The sequence below is a fragment of the Perca fluviatilis genome, chromosome 6, assembly GCF_010015445.1.
Source record: "Perca fluviatilis chromosome 6, GENO_Pfluv_1.0, whole genome shotgun sequence".
Classification (NCBI taxonomy): domain Eukaryota; kingdom Metazoa; phylum Chordata; class Actinopteri; order Perciformes; family Percidae; genus Perca; species Perca fluviatilis.
This window is the reverse complement of record NC_053117.1, coordinates 21,185,299-21,208,649: the sequence shown is the minus strand read 5'-3', so window position 1 is coordinate 21,208,649 and position 23,351 is coordinate 21,185,299. Positions and strand designations below refer to the sequence as shown.

The window sequence follows — 23,351 nt, the reverse complement described above, 5'->3', positions numbered from 1 at the left end:
CTCATCCTTGCTGTGATTTTTCAAAATGCTTCTAGTTAGGGCATCAGTGCCGCAGTAGTTAAACAACCACGTTACAGGAGTTGAACAAGGTGATCATGAGCTGGTATCCAATCACCATCACCCCAATGGTAACCTTTTGAAATACATTTTAATCAAAGCCTTTGGGATGTGTTCTCGGGTCATGATCTGGTTACGGCTGGTTCCACCTTAAATGAAGCAGCCTGCAGCACTGAGTCAATGTTCCCAAAATATCCAGATGAAAGATAAACTGTCCCCTCTCCTTTGCCCTTCTCTCCCTCTCCCATGCCTCCTCTCCCTCCCTTTGTCATTTTATCTGTGTGCAGTGCTCCCACACTCTTTTCCTTAATCCTCCCCTTCGCCCCCCTTTTCGTGAGTGTTGTCTCCTCCCATCCCCTAATCCCCCCCTTCATATCATCTCGCTCATTTCTCCTCCTCTTCTGTGTCCCACTCAATCCACCCATGGGTGATTCCCCTCCTCTTTCTCCTCCCTCTCTCCTTCCAACCTAACCTCTACCCGTTCTCCCTCTCGCCTCCCTCTTCTTCTCTCCCCTCCTCCACCTTTCCCCTCCCCTCTCTCATTAGCTGGTATATAAGAGCATTGCATCCCTCTCCACCTCTCTCACACACATACAGTGTGTTTGCTGGGAAGGGGATAGTCCAGGGGAAAAAAGGGATTACATTGTCTATCTGCCTGTGAAGGAATTATTTTCCTCTCTGGAATTTCCATAAAGAGGTATAGCCTTTCCATTTACAATATAATAGCACTAAATAGTAGGAAATCTTCTGCAATTATATTAATGTTAGCTGTGTAATTGACTTCTGGTGAGGTTTTCCTGGGGGGGGGGTTGTAAGTCTTTTATGCATCTCAACTGCTGCAGCATACTCTAGTATCGTTTGCATGTATATGTGTTTATATTTCCACCTGCTTACAAGTGTGCAGCCAGTTGCGTAATTCAATTTTAATCATTTTTGCAAACATTTTGACCATGGAAATTCATGTTGAATATGAGCATTTCTTTTGGGTGTATACTGTTGTTAAACATGTTTTTCAAATGTCCTTTTCACTTGTTTTTCTCGTCTCCTCACTTTCCATTATCCTCTTGACCCCTCTTGTCATCCATCACTACATTTTTCTTCTCACTTCCTTTGTCTTATATAACCATACAATAACAAATCTAATGTATGCTTTTCGTTCACATCTACCCTTAGATCTTGGAACAACATCCTAAAGGGAGCTGTAGCCAAATTCTTACCTATCATCAAAACTCAGTGACATCACTATTATCACCTGATCTGCAACAAATTTTCCTGCCGTCAAGATCATCACTTGTCGTAACATCAACGGCGAACACATTTGACGTCGTCCAAAGAGACCATGAGCAGCAATTACATCGTCACTCTCTTAGGCCCGGCCCCCTGGGGCTTCAGGCTGCAGGGAGGGAAGGACTTCAACATGCCCCTCACCATCTCCAGGGTAAGACTAAAACACACACACACACACACACACACACACACACACACACACACACACACACACACACACACACACACACACACACACACACACAAACACCTGATGATAGGTCGATTTCAACACACTTTTTAGTATTATCTACTATGCGATAAAAGCAAATGTCCCTGTTTTATCTTGCACACATTTATCAGAGTGCATCCCAACAATGCCACATGGCCTATAAGCGATTAAAAAGATGAAAACTGATTTCCTTCCCCTCTTTCTCTCTCTCGTACTCCTCTCCATCTTTTCACTACCTCGCCACCACCACACTTATCATATGCCATCTGTCATGTATCACCCACACAGGAAACCTTTTCTCACTCTCTGTGCATTCCATTTCCCTTTGCCGCAATCAAAGTTCTGGCGCACAAATCTTGGCTTCAGTCCCTCTGCTTGAACAAGTAACTTGATGGTCCCTTGGTTTATGTGCCTTTCAGTGTCTATTCCTAATAATATTCCTCTTGTTGCCCTCCCAGTCTAATGTTCTTTCACAGATTAGAGTTCACACAAATGTTTCCTGCATCACTTTAGCTATAGTATGATCCTGAATCTGATAATCCTTTGCTTAAGCTTCTGTTCCATTTTGCTTGGACAGTGCAGCACTGGCACACACAAAATACAGGGAAGCATAAATGCAATGCACCCACAAACACACATGCAGTGCATTCACACGAACACAAATCACTAGAACTGGCGGTGTACAGACTTATGGCAACATGAGACTGATGATGAATGGCTTGCCAGGTCCTGTGCCAATCCCCCTTGGGGCCGCTGTGGGTTGCCATGTTTGTGTTATTACTTTGGATGTGATACTTTTCCCACTAACTGAAGCCATGTGAATTCTTACCACAGTGTGTGTGTGTGTGTGTGTGTGTGTGTGTGTGTGTGTGTGTGTGTGTGTGTGTGTGTTTGTGCTTGAGAGTGTGTGCATGGACTCAACATTATGGAAGATGTTGATTTGAGTACCTGAGAAAAAGAAATTACAGACAGAAGACAGAAATAGAAAAAAGAAAGGGACAAGCTAAAATATTTTTTTCGTTAATTATCAATTAATTAAACTCTTTATACGCAATCTTAAATTTTTACATGTGGATGCTGTCACATCTGAAATAACTAATTTTAAGAAAAGTATTCTGCATTGCAAAAGATGTATTCTAAAGAAATGCTGATAACATGGATAAAAAGGATGAGAGATGGAAATAAATGGTGATGGATCAGTAAAGGTTTCCTTTTTTCCCAGAGAAGTTGGCAGTTACTAAACTATAATTGTCTCAGCAGCCCACTCTGACCTTTACTGCAGTATCACAATGACATTATATGGTTTGAGGTTTTAGGAAGTTGGCAGGAGTCTAAGTAAGACCTGGTGCAGGTTTGGGTGCTGTTGTTTGTTAGGTCTGTTTAAGACTGTAAAGTGTACAGTAATTGGATAATATGATTTAGTATACTTCTTAATTTCTGAATAATTCCAGACTACGGTCAGGCCACATCTACAAATTCCAGCTCTCCAGTTTTTTAATAAAAAATATATAATAAAAAATATTTCGTTTTTGAGAAAAAAGTATATTGTAAAACAGAAAAGCAGTGCATCTGGTTTGGGAAGACTTAAACTGAGTGAAGGGTGGCCTTTATTTAACTTTGGGTCTTTCAGAGGAGAAAAGATAAGCAGAGGACAGGGAGAGGAGGAGAGCAGGAGGATGTGACTGAATGTGAGGTGATATTGATATGCAGTGCATGGTAATGAATCTACACATTGTATTCAGAGACTAAGGGTGTCTATGTGACGCAAACAAGTCATCTGTCTAGATCTGCCCTCTCAGCCCTGCTCATTCTTACATTACCTCTATCCCCTCAGATCTTAGTATCTATGCACCTCTCTATTTCATTAGCTCTTATTTAAGATATGACTCACTCCTCACAAACAATACCATTTTTTTAGTCTACATACAAACAAGAACCAAACAAAACCCTAATCCTATCCGACCTATTACATCCAGTTTATGGTGATGAAGGGCAGCGCTGACACATACACACATATGCCCATAAACTCGGAGTGTTTCTGCTGTGTGTTTCAGGCACATTGCTCTCTGCCAGTCCAACCATAGAGTTGGTTCTAAGAAGGGGTTATTAGGGAACGCAGCACAACTGCCAAACCTCACTTACCCTAACAGCTGCTGTTGCTAAGCTCCATACGTATGTGGCTATACTGTGTGTGTCACTTACGTAGCCACGTTATTATTCCATTGTACCGGTATTGCATCATAGGGTCGAGTAGGTGTAACCACAACTGCACTTTCTGAGCTCTCTGCCCAGTAACTGCCGTTTTCACCACATTTTATTTTACGGTGTAGAAAAACCGTTTTATAACAGGCCAAGATTGACAGCACTGCTTCTCAAAGTGCCATTGAAATGTTTTACTACAGCAACACAGTTTGACATAGCCCATAAAAGGAGAAATTTGGAGAAGAAAGGAAAAGAGCTGGGTTGCTAAGTTTTCCTCAAGTATATTTATTGATAGCATGAAGTAAGAACACAGGTAAGGGTATTGTTCAGAGGCAACTGACTGATGATAGGCTTAAAGCGAGTACTAGAAGTGTAAACAGTAATAGTTTAGTTACACGGTAATACCTTGCCTTTTATTGAAGCAACCATTTAATGGAAATGCTGCTGAAAAGATTTTGTAGAAAATAGCCCGCAGAAGCACTCCAGTTACCGTTAATCCTCATTAAATTGTGAAGTCCATTTACTTGTTTTACGGATCAAAGAATTTTCAAGAACAAGGTCTCTCATGTTTAGAGACAGAAAATAGCTGCCCTCTATTCTCAGTTAAATTTACAACACTGTGAATCAATATTTAAACATTTCTGAAGGCAGCCCACTTACAGGATCCACTGCAAAAATAATTTAAGGGAAGGCAGCCCAGGGGAGCATGTGCATTAAGCTTCTGAAAATAGATGCATCACTTCACAGGTCAGCTCCACATGACCACACCCCCTCATGAGACAGACTGGTCTCGGATCTGTACCCGTGTTTTAAGAGCTTCTGTGTGTAGGCTGAATGTTGACCAGAGTGTATCTTGGGTATTTCAGAGACTCCAAGCACAAACTGCAACATTATGCTAGGATAGGTCATTTGGATTTGACATTATTTAAGGTTAAGAATTTGTTTATCTCTCGTCTTTAATGTTGTTTTAATCAAATAAATGTACAGTATATGTACAGAACAGTAATACATTTTCATAAACACATTCATGAGAATGCACCTGTATGTCATCACTGCATAAATCCTTCCTCTAGAGTTCTACATAGGAATGTCTGTAAAGATTAAAAACTGGTTTCAAAGAATTGTTAATCACAAGTGATTAAGTCTGTGCTTTGACTACAGCAAGAGGACTTATGACAGCTAATCTATATTAAAACCTTTTCATGGAAGAATGCAGTTCCTGGAACTGCATCAGCGATGGTCACCTCCTGCCTCCCCAGAGATGCTTTAACAGGTGATAACAACTGACCACAGTGGTGGGTCTATTTCAAAGACTGTTTAGTCTCTTTTTTCTCTCTGCCTTTCTGCCTTTCTGCCTCCCTGTCTCTTTCTCCTCCTCTTAAATTTTTCTTACACTGACATTGCATCACTGTTCAGGTCCCAATCTTGCGATGCTGTGAACTTTGTGCCTTTTCATACCAGACTGACAGAGTCACTTGACAACTCCTCTGTATGACTTTAATAATACTTTAATCTATCTTAATCCCAGGCTTCCCTCTGAGTATCTATTTTAGTGAAATAGTCCCAAAGCCAGAATCAACAATTTATCATTTCCTCTCCCACAAATCTATCTGTCAGTGCTGAAGTGTGTGCCTGTTGGCACAGACTTGTTATATTTGGACAATGTAACAGACTGGAGCTTTATGCGTTCACAGCAGCACGAGAATTAATCTTAAACTCTTGAACATTTGTTAGATTTGAAGTTGCATTTCAATATTCGCCGTTCAGATATTATGGCTTTTTGTGATGTCTCAAATATTCATATCCATATTGCATGTTGACAGTTATCTGGTCCTACAGTACTGGTGACCTCACTAAGACATTTCTGTCTTCACCGGTAATGGATTTACTAATCCATCATAAAAAGCCCTACCAGTGTCTCACATGTCAATACAGGAACCATGCCAAAATGAAAACACACAGCAGTCGAAAACCTTTATAGTTTTTCATACAGGGTCACACTTGAAATATCTTACACTATTTGGCCGGGATTCATGTTAGTGAACTAACTTTACCAAGGATTTCATCAAGTCACTTATCTACAATATAGTGGTCAATTGAAGGACATGATAATAAAATATAAAAAACACTGACAGAATAATCCTTAAAGCAATGCTTGTAAGGATGCTGCTTTAGTGTAACTGGAATGAACAGAATTATTTGAGACCAGAAAATGTTTATAGCCCTGGCAGAGAAGCACAGCCAGGTCATAATATGCACTGCAATAAATTCACAATGAAGAGACTTGAATACCCTATTGTTTAATGCGGCTAAAATGTATTTTCCACAGTAGCTGCTAATCCGACAGGGTCTCCTCTGCCTTCCTGCCAGGATTTTGGCCTGGAATGATATTTATTTATAACAATAGTGGTTGACTACAAAGTCAAATAGAAATAAAACTTGAATCTGTGTCAGTTGGGAGTTCAATAGAAGAAAACAGCTCTAGCCTCTTTCCTCTTTGGCTTTTAGATATTTACTTTTGCTGCTTTGTTTGGATGTTGTTCAGTGGACTCTAGACCCTGAAGTCTCATGCCTACTGGCAGAATAAAACACAAAACTAGTGATGGTAATATTTAAACCAGAGTCAATTTCAACAAGCTTCAAGGTGGTTTGGGCCTGAGAATTGTTTACAGAATCTGTCCATATCTCAGGGTACAAGATGAATCAAAAAGCTAGTTGCAGGCAGTTAATATATCAAATTAAAATATAAGTACTTGTACAATTAGCTAATCTGATATATATTTTTGTATTGTTCAACTGCCACTGTGACCAGAAACCCCTTGATACTCATGCCTTACTGAACATTCAAGCTGTTTTCATTTCCAGTGTCTGGATGAATTTCTAACCCTCTTAGCTACAACTTGATTAAAAGCATTCTGAGTTATAACGCTTCTTATGTAGAATAATTGTTACTCTAACTCATGCTAGTGTTTTTTACCCAAATTTCTCTTTTCAGATTTGACTATAGCAATCCAACTACAACATATTACAAACAAGTTAAACATGATATAACCTGTAACCTAAAACCACCATTTTGGATTAATTACAGCTACTGTTCGTTTGTGCCACAGATGACGCACACTGTGCGCTCATATGAAATAAGAACAATCCAGTCTTGTGTTAATATGGCTGTATTCCTGAATGTGTGTTCACCAGCCCTGCCAATGCTAAGTCCCCCAGCACCATGACAATCACATCACTGAGTGGCTGTGAATGCTGGCTTGTTTCGCTTTACCAAAGTGCAGTTCAACGTTTTACAACGCAAAATAATGTCATATGGATTTGTTGATGCTGGTCCTGTGTGTAGTTTTACAATATAGCCCTCTGTTACATATGTTACTCTGTTACTATAACCCCTCACTTAATTTCCATGTAACTGTCCATGTAAAGGAAACTTCCACCCGTCAGTATTTGAATACCGTGAAACTCATATACAGTATATGACATGTCTAATGATTTCCAGCAGGTACATTGTGACAGAGTGAAATACTTAGGTACCCTGTGGAGTTTGAGTGACAGGCGGCTGCCGTCACAGGAGGCGAGCATAGACTGTAGGCTTCATTCGGCCCGTCTTCACCCACGCTTCACCCCTTTGCCCATTTTTGGATTAGCCGACGTCAAGCACTGCCAAGATGGAGACGGCCAGAGACACTGGGAGCAGCCCAGTTTGAGCTACATTTTGCCATCAGAAACCTATGGGTGACGCCATGGAGACTGCGTCCATATTTTATACAGGCTAATATGGTTTTGGTGAGTATCACTGAATATTCAGTGAATATTCCACTTGCTGTGGAGTTTTCTTGTAACATGTCTACATATGTAGACATGTTACAAGAAAACTCCACAGGGCACCTTTTACTCTCAGCTTCAGGTTTAGCGCATACATTGTATTGTTTTTTTTTTTTTGGGGTTAAGAATAGACACTAATGACTTTGCAGCACACTGTTGGACATTATCTTTATTATTGTTGGTGAAAACAATTACTTTGAAAACCCACATCAGAGGAATCTTTTAGTTTCTACTTTTTGTGTCTATAATAATATCAGAAGAAAACAGCTTAATCTTCACAATGCTTATCGGCTTGTATCAGAGTTGGATTATGCTTGAATGGGGAGGCTTCTTGTAAGTATGGCAGATCTCTTGGCCAGATTCTAAATCTGAATGTTTAATGTGTACGATGTGTCATTGTGGGTTTGGCAGCTGTAGCTGCAGTGAGCTATCACTGGGAACTCAATCCGATATATAGCCTTTTCTTATTAAGGTCTTTAGCATTAACATACAAGTCAGGCAGTGATTATTAGACACCCAGGGGCGTAGCACAAAATTCTGGGCCCTGTAGAAACGCATTTTCTATGGGCCCCTCCCCGCATCCACAGCTATTAATTCTAGCATCTTTTTGGGCCCTCCTCACATGAGGACCCTGGGTACTCAGTCCCCTTTTTCCCCCCAGTCCGACGCCCCTGTAGACACTGGTGCTCACACAGCTGTAGGGTAAGATTATTTTCAGGTGCTTTTGTTAGATGTGTGTAGATGTGTGTGTGTGCGTGTGTGCGTGTGTGCGTGTGCGTGTGTGTGCACCAGCATAGGGGTGTGCATCCAATGGGTACACGTGCATGTTCAATCATTTAGAGAGATCCACTATCAGGCTTAGACCCTTTAAAAACTTGCTGTTTAACATTATATTGATTCTAACTCCCAGCTGGAGCGATGCCACTTCTATGAAGAATCTCCAGAGTCTATTCTTTTCTCCATTCTCTACTTTATATTGCTGTATCATGTATGGCATAGTGTAGATCCTTTTAAGGTTTTAGTGTAGATACATGACTAGCAAGCAGTAAGCTGTGCTCTACAATTCTATAAGTTAGGAATGCAATGGGCTTTAGATTCTTTCATCTGATCATCATTTTCAAAAACTTGACTTTTAACCATGAAGCAATCAGTCTGCCAGCATCAGACTCTTGTAACAATTGAAAAAGAGTAGTGGATTTTGTCGGATAAACACCGGATCCTGTTTCAGGTATTTCCATGATGCAGCTGACATACCTGCATGATTTATCTCATTCAGGAGCGTAAATTGTGAGTGAACCTTTGCCTAACACAGTTTAATATGTGTTCCTGAAGGATCATACAACTAGGTTGAGGTGATGTCTGCCCCAGCTTCTGTCTCCTGCACGTTCTTAATCTTCCCTTTTCTCTCTTCTAACTTTTTTTTCCGTCTGTCTTTGTACTTCCTTCATAAATCTCCCTCACCTCTATATAATATTTCTTCCACTCTGTCTCATACCCTTCAAACTCCGTCTGTGCTTCTTCATACAACATTTTTTGTGTTATTTTGCTGTTTACTTTGTTGCTAAGAGATCAGAGCACAGAAACTTTCATGCTATTTTCCTGCACACGTTTCATTTTAATGTCTATACTCTGGTTATAAATGAGGAGCTGGCCAAAAAACAGTGATGTTTTTGATAAAAAATGATGGTGATAGAAAAAGATTTCGCCATTTTCCCTAAATTGAATTTTCTGTTCACACAGGGGATTCAAATATACATACTAATAAAGGAACATTTCTGTCATTTAGGATCACACTAAAAGATTACCTACTGGATGTCTGGCCTGAGTGAAATAAATATTTCTGAAGGCTGGCATATGGAAGCAGCTTTTGTGGATGTTTGAGTTACAAGGAGCAATCTGGGTATTCGTGTCACCTGCTTTCAGTGTTTCAATCATAGCGTGATGTGAACCATCTGCCTATCATCTCCGTCACTCCTTGTGCTGAAAGCAGGCATTGTTCAAAGCACTCAAACTGGTCAGAGCAGACAGTGTTTCAGCACTCCAGCTAACCTTTATTGCTATGTGTTGGAACCAGTTTACTTTTTCAGAGCACTTAAACCAGACAGCATATGTGTTGAAAACTGACGCTACAGAAGCATAATGGTTCAAAAGTTCATATGTGAAGGCTTTGCACTCTGCATGTGTTTTTCTTATTCTTTTGAATAAGTGTTGACACGAATATTGACCCTTTCACTTGTGCATGACTATATAATAAGGCAGGGCATTTTTAAACAAAGGTAGTGTAGAAAATGAATGAATGTTGATTTGTATTTTGGCCACCTAAAGAGCAGAAGAATTCCACCTAAAAAACTTTATGATACTATACCCCTCAATCGTCTGTAGGAATTGTGTAATTTGTTACAGTTTTGGAAGGCACAGACAAATGACGTCTTCATGCAGACAGAGGCGTCAGATCACACAGCTATGTGTCATTTCACTTACGTAGATGACTTGTTGGTTTCTGACCACCTGATGAATGTAAGTGCAATGTTCCCTCCTGTTAGCTCTGTATTGGTCTCTATAAATTCCTGAGACATATATCTTGGTGTTTAATTGCTAGATGCTCCTCTATGATCACCAGCAAACGTTTGCTTAATTTGTCTGTCTACTGGGCAGGTAGCGTACAATGGGTTCATCAGAGCTGGTCTCTTTGTTACTAAATTCAATTTTAATTCAATCTTATTTATAGTGTCATAACATATTCATCTCAGGATGCACATTTGGAACTGAGCTGAGCTGCTGTTGGAGAGTGTGCTTGATAAAACAGCATGAACGTACATACATGTACTCTATTTCCGTATCCAGTGGATATGTGCGTAGTGTTAAAGCTGCTGTTTTGTGTCATGGCCAAAACAACAGAGCCATAAATCAAATACCCTGGGAAACTTGAAGTGCTTGGCTTGTTGCATAGATGGATTATTAAAATTTCTGTTTCTGATTTTCTCAATGATTTGTTGCACTCTCTTTGATATGAAAATTTAAACTACTTTGAGCTCTGAAATCTTTGTAATCATAGTGATTGAAAACAAATGTTTGCTTTGAAAACAGGTTTCCTGCCAGCATGGAAAATTCTTTAGACATATTTGGAATGAAAACATACAGATTAAATACTTTTAACACAAATTAGAACCTTTTTCATTCTCTGTCTGTTGTATGGCCTCTTGTTCATAATCAGATGAACTATCTGGTAGGATGCAGGTTACTTTGATGCAGAGAGAAGCAGAGTTAGGGTGAGTGTTTCTGTATGAATGTGGAGACTGAAAGGTAGCGGTTGTGTGTGTAGGGGGCAGGAACAGAGCACTAATTGGGGGGAAACATAAAATTGAACATTTTGTGGACAGCATTTGGTCCATAACAGTGCCAGATTGGTTAGCATGAACACACCCCTTGAAAGGAGTCAAAATGCACGGAAAAGAAAGAGCCCACAGATTCAGCAGTAGCAGTTTTTTCTCCTTTCCCTCTGTTTCTCCCTTCCTTTTCATCCATGCAATTGTAATCACTGTCAAGTCGATCCCTCATTACTCTCTTCTTCCTGCACTCTGTGGTTGTGAGTGGTGGTGAGTGATGTTGCGTGTGTTGGGCTAATATGACTATAAAAGGTTGGGGCCGCAGAGCCTTAACACTAATCCGGGTGCAGAGCCTCTTTTATTAGCCCTGCCTGTGTCTGTCTGTCTTGTGTCCTGTGTGTGTGTGTGTGTGTGTGTGTGTGTGTGTGTGTGTGTGTGTGTGTGTGTGTGTGTGTGTGTGTGTGTGTGTGTGTGTGTGTGTGTGTGTGTGTGTGTGTGTGTGTGTGTGTGTGTGTGTGAGAGTGAGAGTGAGAGAGCGAGGGACAAAGATAGAGGCTGAGGAAACAGACACACAGACGACTAAACCCACATTACACTTTCTCATCCTTGACTGTTGTTTCTAATTCAGCAGAAACAAATTTTCTTGTAGAAGCTTCAAATTCAATAGCTGCACTTGAAGTGATATATGGTGGGTATAAGAGTAAGAGCCACTTCTTAGGTAGAAGAACTACAGAAGTGGTCTGTGTGCATGTGTGTGTTCAGTGAAGTGGTCTGTGTGGTATTTTTTCACTGTGTCAAGAGAAACTAATGACCTCACTCCCCTTTGGACACACTCAGACCTTCTGTGACCAAGAATGGTCAGAATTACATCTACAAGGTCTTTTTGTTCTCTAAGAAATGGTAATATATATATATATATATATATATATATATATATATATATATATATATATATATATATATATATATATATATATATATATATATATATATATAAGTCCCATTTTATCTTAATATTACAAACACTAATCCAAATTGTTACAAAAATGTATATTCATAATTAAATGAAACAAAATGTGTTGTAATGATACCTTCACATTGGTCCTGGATACAGTTCTTTGGCGTCATGGGAAAAAGACAAGAGATATAGTGTGTAGCAACCTACTGATAAGAATGGCTCTGGTTTATATGACACATGCTGCCACAATGTGCAGTTTTGTCCTGTTTGTTCATGACGGTGTCTGTGAGTTAAAGTAATACAAAAAAAAAATCATTAGCAGATACTAATACAGTATCAGAAACAAACAGAAGTTCAACAGAATTAAATTGTTTCTCCTGTTTGTTTTTCTATCAATGAGAACATTTTATTTGCGTCGCCATTACTTAACACATTTCAAATAATTAATCTCAACTGTATAGATTCAGTAGCACACACTTTAACTTTCCAAAAAATGAACCAGGGCGAGTTTCAACACATAGGCTAAATATAGAACACATAATTACACATTTAAAGTAATTAGATTTTATTTTGGTGTGGACTCAGGCCCATCTGTGTGCCTGTTAAGTTATTAGTTGCCTCGCAACACTTGTTTAAAAATCTGTTCAGCATTGCTCACTTGAGCATGATTACCATTATATATTTAACATTACTGTCAAGAACAAAATTGTACAGCATTTGTGCATGTTGAAGCCATGTTGAACTGGGTTGAGAAGGGTTGGTATTAAATACCAGCCCTGCAGTTCTTTTGTGTGGCTTGAATCTGGTTCAAATTACTTTCCCCAGAGTGGAAGTGAAGCAATAAAACTTTGTTTAGATGCAAATATTTGAAACATACCTCAAAATTCAATGGGAGACCCTTAATACCAGAGACAAGTGGAGGGTATGCATATGTAATGATGCATGCAAAAGAGATGTCTGGCTTGTAATTGCTGTTTCCTCAAAGCCAGTAAAACTGGTATGTGTCTACACCTTGTAGCTTTGTCTAATTAACTATTTGTCACCTTTTTAACTGCATTTTATACAGAGTATAATGACATAATTGCTTTTTACTGGGACTAGACTCACTTTAGTTGATCTTTAGTGTAACACAAGATAAGTTAATTTATTTGCTCACAGAAGCACAAGTTACAAACACCAAACTCTAAATAAGGTCCTGCATTATCAGTTTTCTACATGTCAACTACCATATTGCTATGGTCTTGACATACAGAAGGCAATATTTAGAATAACAATCTAGCCTACATTTGTTATTGCTGTGTTCTTTGTGATCAAATTTAATTTTCAACATTTTTGGCCATTTAGCTTTCGGATACATTTTCAAAAAATAAAGAAATATATATTTTTGGTCTCGATTTCCATTAAACAAGATACTAATAAGAAAGGGCTATATACAGTGGTGTAGAATGTGGACACAAGGATTGCATTATGGCTGTAATCTTTTTTTTTTCTCACATGCTGTGGTTTCCGGAACCTTTTTCTTTTCTCTAACAAGCTGTAAGCCCAGTATGACAGCATATCATAAAGAAGAAACAAAGGTAACTCAGAGATGCAGGCTGCTGCTATTAGACACGCATCAGTGAATGTACAGTAGACCTACCATCATGTGGTAGAGGACCAGGTCTTTCATTAACTTTGCCCAAATACTTCTGTAATGGAATTGCTCCATAAATCCTCTGATAAATACAAAGTGAATGTTTCCCACCCTCCTGTTTAATAATCCTGACTGTGATGCTGTTTGTTATGTAGATATGTTAAGCTGTTTGTGGTTTTTGTGTTTCTGCAGCTGACAGATGGTGGGAAGGCGGCTAAAGGTGGCATTGGTATTGGAGACATGGTTCTGTCTATTGACGGCATCGCCACAGAGGGCATGAACCACCTGGAGGCCCAGAACAAGATCAAGAGCTGCACTGGCAACCTAAGCCTCACCCTGCAGAAGTAAGCCTGTGTGTGTGTGTGTGTGTGTGTGTGGGTGTGTGTGTGTGTGTGTGTGTGTGTGTGTGTGTGTGTGTGTGTGTGTGTGTGTGTGTGTGTGTGTGTGTGTGTGTGTGTGTGTGTGTGTGTGTGTGTGTGTGTGTGTGAGTGAGTGTGTGTGGTGTGTGTGTGTGGGTGTGTGTGGGTGTGTGTGGGTGTGTGTGGGTGTGGGTGGGTGGTTATGAAACCAAACTGAAGCCACTTCACTTTAAAATGATTTAACGTGTGAACATGAGTGGGAAGCCATTTGTCTCTATGACAGCACAGGATCCATACATTCCCTTTTCAAACAAAACCCATCTCTGCGTCAAATTTAAAGTCTGTGCTTTCCCTTTGAACCCCAGCTATCCCGCACACAGGCAGATGTTCACTGTTTTTGTAGGAGTTAATCTTAGCTCTAACACACAGCAACACCATTAGTTCTGCCTGATCTCCCATTCCCTGAAGGAAAGAGAAATAACTGAAATCACAGCAAGAGCATCACACATGTTGGCCACCCCCTCTTCCCCAAGGTCTACTCCTCAATGTTTGGTGGAATCCTATTGTACAGTGGAGCTGATTTATCACAAGCAGTTGTTTTGCTGTGTGTGTGTGTGTGTGTGTGTGTGTGTGTGTTTATATTGGTTCTCATGTGGTTTGAATTGTCCAGTTCCTTGGCAGCACCTGTAGGCATGCGTGTGTTTTCATTTAAACACTACTGTGAGATGTTCAAGGCTCCTATACTTGTCCTTTTTGGATTTGAGATCATGAAAGTTGTAAAGTACACGGTACATACAGAGAATGAATGGATTTTTCTATACATTGAATTAGAATTGACATAATTGAAGTAATAAAATGCTCAGTTTTCTTTTATTTATGTGTGTTGTTTTTCTCTTCATCTGTATCTGTCTGGTTTTCACATTCTGTCCTCCCTCTGATCGTTTCATCTTTCTGCCACCACTCCCCTCATCTGAGGCTAACTGGGCATGTCCTCTAATTTATGTCTGTCAAATGATGAGAGACCGAAGATGTTTGCTTTTGGTCGAGTAGCAGAGAACACAAACGGTAATGCCGCAGGTCTTGTAGTAACTCAAGGTCAGTGTGGGGGGTTCCTGTGAAAGAGAGACCCATGATGATTTTTTTTATGATGAGTGAAGCAGGTCTTAGAATAAAACTTGGCTAAAAGTCATCAATGGATGATTTATTTGTCAAAGTGGGAGTTCATATTCTGATGTATGGCCAACGTTTTGACTCTGAAGAAGGTCAACAAGTATTGCTGTGGAAGATATAGAACCAATTGGTCTGGCAGTCAAATACCTTTAAGCTGTTTCACACACAGTACAGCCTGTCTCAGCATATTGATAAAACATCATGAAAAGCTTCTTACTGATTGACTTTTACGATAATTAGTTTTAAACAGATTAGAGCAAGTGTAGTTTGGCTCATGGTTTATATAGTGGAGCAACATTACCACACATGCATCTGTTTATATAGTTTGTCCCTCTAAAGCTGCATTAAAGCATGTGGATGAGACGACTAATGGATTCAACATTTCTGTGCTGCATCCAACGTTTGGCATATAGTGAAAGAGGTTGATATGGTCTCGGTGCTTTGCAAGACTCCTCACATAACTAAAACCTGCCAAACATATAATTTATTATTATTACTGGCACACCATATAATTTTCTCTTAAAGGAATAGTTCGACAGTTTTGGAAATATGCATATTCACTTTCTTGGCAAGAATTAGATCAGAGGATTAAAACCACTCTTCTGAAGCTAAAGCCAGGAGATGGTTAGCTTAGCTTAGCATCATTTCTGGAAACTAGCTAACAGCTTTGTCCAAAGGTAAAATAACCTGCTCCACTAGAGATCGTCACTGCAGAAATAGTCCCGCATATAATCTCCCCTAAAACCGCAACCTGTTGTTTTTACACTTCATTGTTAGTATTAAACACATGTGATATAACATATTATTCATTGAGCTTTAGAGGTGCTGGTAGGTGGATTCTTTACTGAAATTCAAGCGTTTTCCCTGAACCCATTTAACATTCATTAGTCTTTTCACAGTTAATTATTTTCAACTGCAGTGACGACCAGGGCAAGATTTGTATCCGTCATTGACTTTTGTTTTAAATTACTTAATTAAGGCTCCAAAGGAGCTGCCAAGTGCCAGTGTACTGTAACCGAACAAATCTCATGTAACGGTGCGCTTGTTTTGAGGACCAGTTAAAGGATGATCTGTTCTGCATTGCTCTGTGTCTGTGGCAGACATTAGCCCTTGAAGGGCTTATTCATTCCCTACTGGAAACACATGGAACGGCTTGTTTCATTAAGTGGCAGTATTATTTTATTTAGGCTGTTTGACCAGGCAGCCACTTTGGGGACAGCTGGCTCCAGCTTCTGCTTTACTGGAATACTTGAAAGTCCAGGAGATCGACAGAAATCCGTGCGCCTTCTCCAGACCCAATTTACAATAACAAATAAGATCAGAGTTTCAATGTTTCTTTCTGTTTGTTGCTTGGCATTCTTGGCGCTGTGAGTTAGACATACTGTATATCCAAAAAGTGTCATGCCTAGGTCAACATCTGGACTTTAATGGGTTTACATGCGTAATGGAAAGAACCAATCTAGTCTCTTGTTTCTGTTAGTTTTTATAGGTGTCGTTCACTTCTCTTCTCATTTTTCCTTTCTCCCTGCAAATTTTGATTGGGTTTGTCACTGGGTCAGATAGCAACAGGAATTATAACAGTGAGAAGATACAGAGAAATGTTAACAATGCATGTGGCGTCTGTATGTGTGTATTTTAAAAGGAGACAGGTTGTTATTCCTTTTCCAAATAAACGAGTAATGGGGGAAAGAGATGGACAGCAGATGTGTAGACAAGGACAAGACAAGGAAAAGCAGTAGAAGAAAATGGTTTCTGCAAGAAGAATGTAAACTGATAGAAAGCTGAATTTGTCCCGGCCAACATTATTTTCAAGAATGACAATGCATTTGGAGGGCCAAATAACAAATAATTTAGAGGGCCAAATTATCCTGTCACTGACTGGAATTTGGATTTATTACCTGAAAAGTAAAGATAGATAAATGCATGAATGCAAATACCATTGTTACCAGTTTAATCATCACACACCAACATTCATTTAGCTGTCTGTGAGACTTTCTTTATTTCAGTGGAAAACATATTCCACTGATGTAGATGTAGTTTTGGCACCTGTTACCTGCATTTCAGCACCGCTTGCTTTAGTGTAAGTTTGTTGTTACATTTATTCCAGCTCAGAGCTTTCCATTTTAGCTGATCTATAACAAAATCTAAAACCAAAAAAAATATAGAAAAAATAGTCCCTTTGATGAGCAGATTAAACATGTCTTTGATTTTCTGTGACTCATTTTACAAACTCTTGATGTAGGTTTTGGCAGTCACCCTATCATGGTTTTCCTGTTACAACAGCAGGTTTTTTACATCACACAGGTGTTGTACTTGAAAAGCAGATCTCTCTTACATCATCAAAGGGCGTTTTATCAGTGTCTTTCATCCAGGAATGATCCTTCTTTTATTGTTTTATTGAATTTTGTTAACTTACAAAGATTACTTTTTTTTTTTAATAGGGTCCATCTCACTTAGTTTGTTTCAGGATTAGTACTGGAAAGACACATTATTCATGATTAGCATGAGTTTCCTCTTACATCTCAGCATATAGGACTGAACTACATTCTACTATAGCAGCTAATGTCTGGCAATGCAGCGTGTAAATTGAATTGCATGGCTGTGAGTCTGTTGCTTTATCACAGCGTGACCGAGGGCGAGTTTCTGTATTCTTTCAAAGATCTATATCACATACAATGATCCAGTTAACTGTTTAAACCTATCAGCCTATTTTTATTTACAGTATATGTACAATAAGTTGCATTGAAGGCAGTTTTTCTCAGATTAATTTAGATACATTCCCTGTGTAACTGGAATAGCAGTAGAGAATAAATGGTGACATACGGATCTGAAGTGTTTGTTGTTTTACTTGACGTTGCAATCGTTGCCTGAGTTTTTCTTCTGTCTAGGAATGCACTCTTTATTGTTACGTTAATAATAGCTCTCAAAACACTAACTTTCAAAAGTTCATGACCTTTTGGAGCTTTCACAACTATCTGTCAAACAGTGTTTAAATACTGAAATAAGCAGAAATGGGCAAGATGGAAAAAGCTCAAAGAAGTAAAGTTAGGCAAATGAAAATGACTGCATGGCAAAGAGATAAAAGAGAGACACATAAACAAGGTTGGCGATGGATTCTCCAAGGCCGACAGTTTCTGATCAACTTGGTTGACATCTGCAGTTTATGTAAACGGTGGATCACCGTGCTCGATGGCAACAGGCGAGAATGTTAAAACATCACTTCTTTGTGTTTAGATTCATAGATATCCATAAAGTTTTACTATGATTCGTTGTGCACAGCTGTGGAGAAAATGCAGTTGAGTTTCTGGGAATTTCTTTTGTCAATAAATCAGTTTTCCATTTTTATCTTCATCGTCAAAAGGAATTTCATTTGATGAGACCTATAAAAACAACTAATATCTTGCTAGCTAGACAGCCTGTTTTACTATGAGGGAGATATCACCACATGTGGTGCACATGTGTTTATAACACACACACATAGACTGTTTTTTAAGGTTTTAGTACGCTGAACTCTTTCTAACAAGCAACAGCATATGGAGGACAATGTTTTTTTGCTACTTACCTACAACAGCAAATATGTTTTTTATTAACAAAATAAAGAACCATTATTGAAATATCTGCAACGTTGCAAGATGTTGAAAACATTTTCAGATTTTCTACAATATCTGGTCCTACCAACTAAAGCATGATTCATTCATTCATTCATTGGCATGTTTAGGCACTCACTTTATTAACATTTAACCTAAGCTACAGTAACCATCGTTTATTAACGTTATCCAACCATACTCAGATCCCCGGTCTCTGGAGTCCTACTCCCAATAGTCACCCCGACCAACTCCCACTGATTCGCACAGCAGGCACACAGTATTGCAGTACATTCCACAACCATAATTCAGACAAATACAGACAAATAAGTAGTCTAAGTAGCCTTGTAAATAGTAGTCTAATTACAAGGAGGAGTTTGTCAGGGAGATGTCAACAGAGCAGGGTGAGGTCAGAGGAATAAAATAGGTTATGTGGAAGGAAACTGATAAGGGTTGTGGATGAAAAGATGTTGAAAGATTGGCAAAGAGAAGGTTTACAAGGAAGAAGGAAGTAGAGAGAGAAGACAGGAAAGGGAAAAGGGACAAAGAAGGGAGAGTGCAAAGCTGACATTGGAGATGAAATGGAAGAAAATGATTAGAACTGAAGTTTAAGGGTTTGATGTGAAAGCTAAGAGAGCAGAGCGGGGTCTAATATTCAGAAGTTGAGGAATTACAAACGCAGAAGTTTCCTGCTGATGACTTTGTCCTGAAGCAGTTCCCCACGTATAGTGCAATCACAAAGTTTCAGCAATGACCTTATTTTCTTTAGAGGTACACCAGTACGTATTAAGCTATTCATTTCAACCAATCATCCCAATGCCTTAACAAAACCACCTTTGTATTTCACTGCTATGCACTTCAGCTGCCAGTGTCTGATTAAATGCTTTATTCCCAACAGTAAAGTCTTTTTTTTCATTTGACTATTTAATGGGCCGGTGTGCATGTGTAAGTTTTTCAGCAGTGGTGGCTCAATCTCAAGATCTTGATGTGTTTGAGGGAATTTAATAGTATAAACTGAAATGCAGTTGACCTGTTCCACTCACCCAAATATAAGCAGGCATATCACAGAAGGCTGCAAATGAATGCACGATTTAAAGAAATTTACACAATTACGCAAAGAAGAAAGGTTTTGAAGCAGCTTTTGTGTTGTGCTCAGTTAATTGGTCCCACTTCTTCTTTTTTCAGAGCATAGATCTCACCCTGTTGAAAGGATCTCAAACAGGATAATTACAGTTTTTGACAAGCCTGTTCTTTGTGACTAAGAGTCTAATTCATAATAGTAGAGTTGTATGTGCTCATGCAGAAAGCCAGAAGGACAGGCCCTTTTAAATCATGATAAACGCAATCAGGTTTTAGATCTCTTCTGCATGTGCGGTAACGCTGAATTGCGAATTGCACCACTGTGGTGTTGTTGTTTTGCTGCGGCGACACTGATTTACAGACCCCTCCCCCTTCACATACACAAACACACACATCAGTCAGCAAGGAAGTTTAGGTCACCTCAGCACTTTGTATCTTGCACACATTAGCTCTCCCTATTCACATGCAAATTGAATCTGGGGAACTGAATATTTTTCATGAGGTATTATACAATTTAATGTGCCAAACAAAGACATGCACACACACACACACAGATCCCATGGCAGCTGCAGGAGTTATTTTGAGTCTGGAAGGCTCTGGGTGCTTGGGCAAGGGGTTGGGTGAGGGAAGTTTATGTAGGGTTGGGATATATACGTTTTCATTTTGTTTACATTGCGTTCTCTGAATAGAGACAACAAGATCCCTGGAGTTGTGCGTGTTTATGCTGGTAACATGAATTTCAAAACTCCGCACCAAAATGATTTATTATTTTTATTCAGGAATTCATGTCTGTCATGTAAACCCGAAAATACAAATAAAAAATCAGCTCAGCAGCAGCTATTTTATTATACATGGAGTCATCCTCCCGCTTAAAGAAGGATGAGACCAAAGTGTTGGTCTGTACAGTTGTGCTGTTAGTTATATGTAGTTTGCTGCTAGAATGCAGCCTGACGTCTGAGTCTTAAATTTCTTTGGAGTGTCCTTATTAAGACAACTTGACAATGCCATCCTGGTTAATGTCAAGTTGTAATTACAAAGACATCCCAAAAAAATGTAATGTCAACTTGTCATGACCAAGACAACTTCTGGTAATGTCACTTTGATTAATGTCAAGTTGTCATAATCAAGACAACCCAAACAACATCAACTTGTCATGACAAAAACCGAATGACACTTAATGACAGAAGTCATAAACATTTATGATTTGTTTATAACGTTTATGACACGTTCATGACAGTTTCATGTCATAGTTATGACAATGTCATGTCACGATTTTGTCAATACCTTCAAGTAAAGTGTTACCTAATTGGTCATTTGATGTATGTGTCAGTTACATGTTTGTAGGCAACACATATACTTTAATCAATTGATCTATTGCCTGTTTTTAGCTTACACTTTGAAATGAAACCCAGAATGGACGGCATGCTGTTTTTTTAAACTGACCCGTAAGTAACAAGAACAGCGTGTGTGAACGAGCTTGGCTTTGAAGAAGAGGGATAATTGGATTCCCTGGTTACAAAAGACTGGAGAGACCATGCTTTTACAAAAATACCTGGGTTAATGCAACCACACTTCAAACATTTGGCCTGCCCAAGTGTTTCAGAGCAAAAAAGGGCAACTTTCTAGAGGTGTAGAAAAAAATATTACACTACAGTGGAGAAAAAAGTGTGATATTAAAACATTAATAACCCCTACTCTAACATGATAGCCCCTGGTCTGTATTTTTATATATCCCCACATTCTCACTTTGTTGGCCCTGGCTTTTCTAATACTGCCATTTACACTGGAGATAATGTCAAGAGGCCAAGGAGAATTTATATCTAAACTCAAGCACTAATCTACGTGGGGTGGTTAATGCTGTTCATAGTACTTTCAATCTAAAAAAAGCTTAATAAAACTAGTCAAAATGTGGTAGATAACAAGTATAGTATTGGCTTGATTAGTTGGAACTTGTGAGACTTGTACTGTAGCTGCAGAAATCAACAGCCCTTTGCAAATCCTCTGTACTCATAGACACCCTGTGCAGCTGCCATTGTCACTCACTTGCCTCTGATATTTGCCAAAGATGTTCCAAAGCCAAGAGGGCTAAACTGGGCTCACCTGTCTCTATCTTTCACTGGTCTGTAGTATTTGCTAAAGATCATCTAAAACTGATGACTGTCATCTTTGGCTAGGCTTTTAGTATTCGCACACACCTGTCTCTGCCTGTCTCTTGCTAGTCTGTTTTCGCCAAAGAAAATACAAATCCCAAGAACATTAGGGGTCTGTGAAGGTAGCCCACAGATATTCTGAGGCCAAGAACACTGTGTTTAGCTCATCTGTCTCTGATTTTTTTTTTTTTTATTCCTCTCTGCTATTTGCCAAATATATCTTATTGTAAGCCAAGTGCACTCATCTTTAAGCCAGCCAGCATTGTTGAATGATACCCAAACGGGCCACGGGAACGGTTCAAAGAATCATCTTTACTGATTCGAAGCTACATTTCATAAGCGCTGAGTAATTACTATAAATTACTTTCAGGGTATAAGACACACACATACGTCAGAACATAAACTGTACACTCAGCAGTTTTGTTCCAAATAAAATAAACGTCTAATTATAGTTACGAATTACGACTATCATAAATTGTAATCAACATGTTTTAAAACACAATACATGCAATATACCGTCTTCTCTTGTAGTTCTCACATTGAACTTTAAGTCTACTTTGTTATCAGTTCAGATTGGCTGGGATAAATTTCATTTCAGCCAAAGGACTCATTATGTATTTGCTTTTTCCCTGATTGATTTACATAACCAGATGACACCATGTTCAACTCAGGCAGAGAGTGTAATCCTAAAGAGCACAACATACTGTATGTTAATAACATAATATATGTATATTGTGGATATATATGATGCACACATGTACATACTGATGCAAGTGTTCTAGTGTGTACCTCGTGCACTCATCCTTCCCTGATTTTTTTCCACCATTATCCTCTTCAGGCTCATCTGTTGAAAATACTATGGTTTTATAGTGGGGGAAAAAGAAGCTGAATGAATTCCATAACTTCAGGCATTTGTTCAATGTCAGAGCCAGGATCATTTTATGATCACTGTCATATAACTGACATCGCTGTCACCTAAGTTCATGACTCTTAGCGTCACTCAGAGGGCCCTTGTGTGTGTGCGTTGGGCCAGGTAAACAGAAACAGAAAGTTAGACACTGAACCGAGAATCAAAAATAAGATGAAAAAACATTGGGGGAAACAAAATAAGCCAGTAAATCTTGCATCTCTGTGAGTGAATCCTCTGAGTGATACTGACGCACATCAATATCCATAACCCTCTCAGCAGACCTAAGGCCAGATGTTGAATTTGGAAAACACTTCCTGGTCCAGCTGCGGATCATTTTGATGGGCAGGCTGTCTGAGCCCTGAGTGCTAGACCCAGCTGGAGTGCTGTCTCTTTAGTCTGTCTTTCTTCTGTTTGATGTACTGCGTTGTTTCTGTTTCTACTCCCTTAAAAACATAACTGTGCACCGCTGCAGAGAAAACTAGAAGCTATAAAGTAGACAGCAGAAAATAAAACTTGCTTTCTCTCACATTAAATGCACATTTCAGGTGTACCCTTCATTATTCTACAGTTTATTGTTCTGTTGAATACACACATTG

General features: G+C 39.2%; 1 protein-coding gene across 4 annotated transcripts in view; it reads left to right on the top strand.

Annotated features, from left to right (window-relative positions):
- Window positions 1–577: 577 nt before the first annotated feature.
- The window catches only part of pdlim5a (PDZ and LIM domain 5a), a 61,998-nt gene continuing 39,224 nt past the window's right edge, over window positions 578–23,351 (top strand). The window contains exons 1-3 of one of the 4 annotated variants that reach the window (XM_039803173.1): window positions 578–754; window positions 1,231–1,495; window positions 13,695–13,846. In XM_039803173.1, coding sequence (XP_039659107.1) covers window positions 1,397–1,495; window positions 13,695–13,846 — 251 coding nt within the window. In that variant the 5' untranslated portion in view covers window positions 578–754; window positions 1,231–1,396. The remainder of the gene's footprint in view (window positions 755–1,230; window positions 1,496–13,694; window positions 13,847–23,351) is intronic. The other 3 variants (XM_039803175.1, XM_039803174.1, XM_039803176.1) reach the window with 3 other exon arrangements.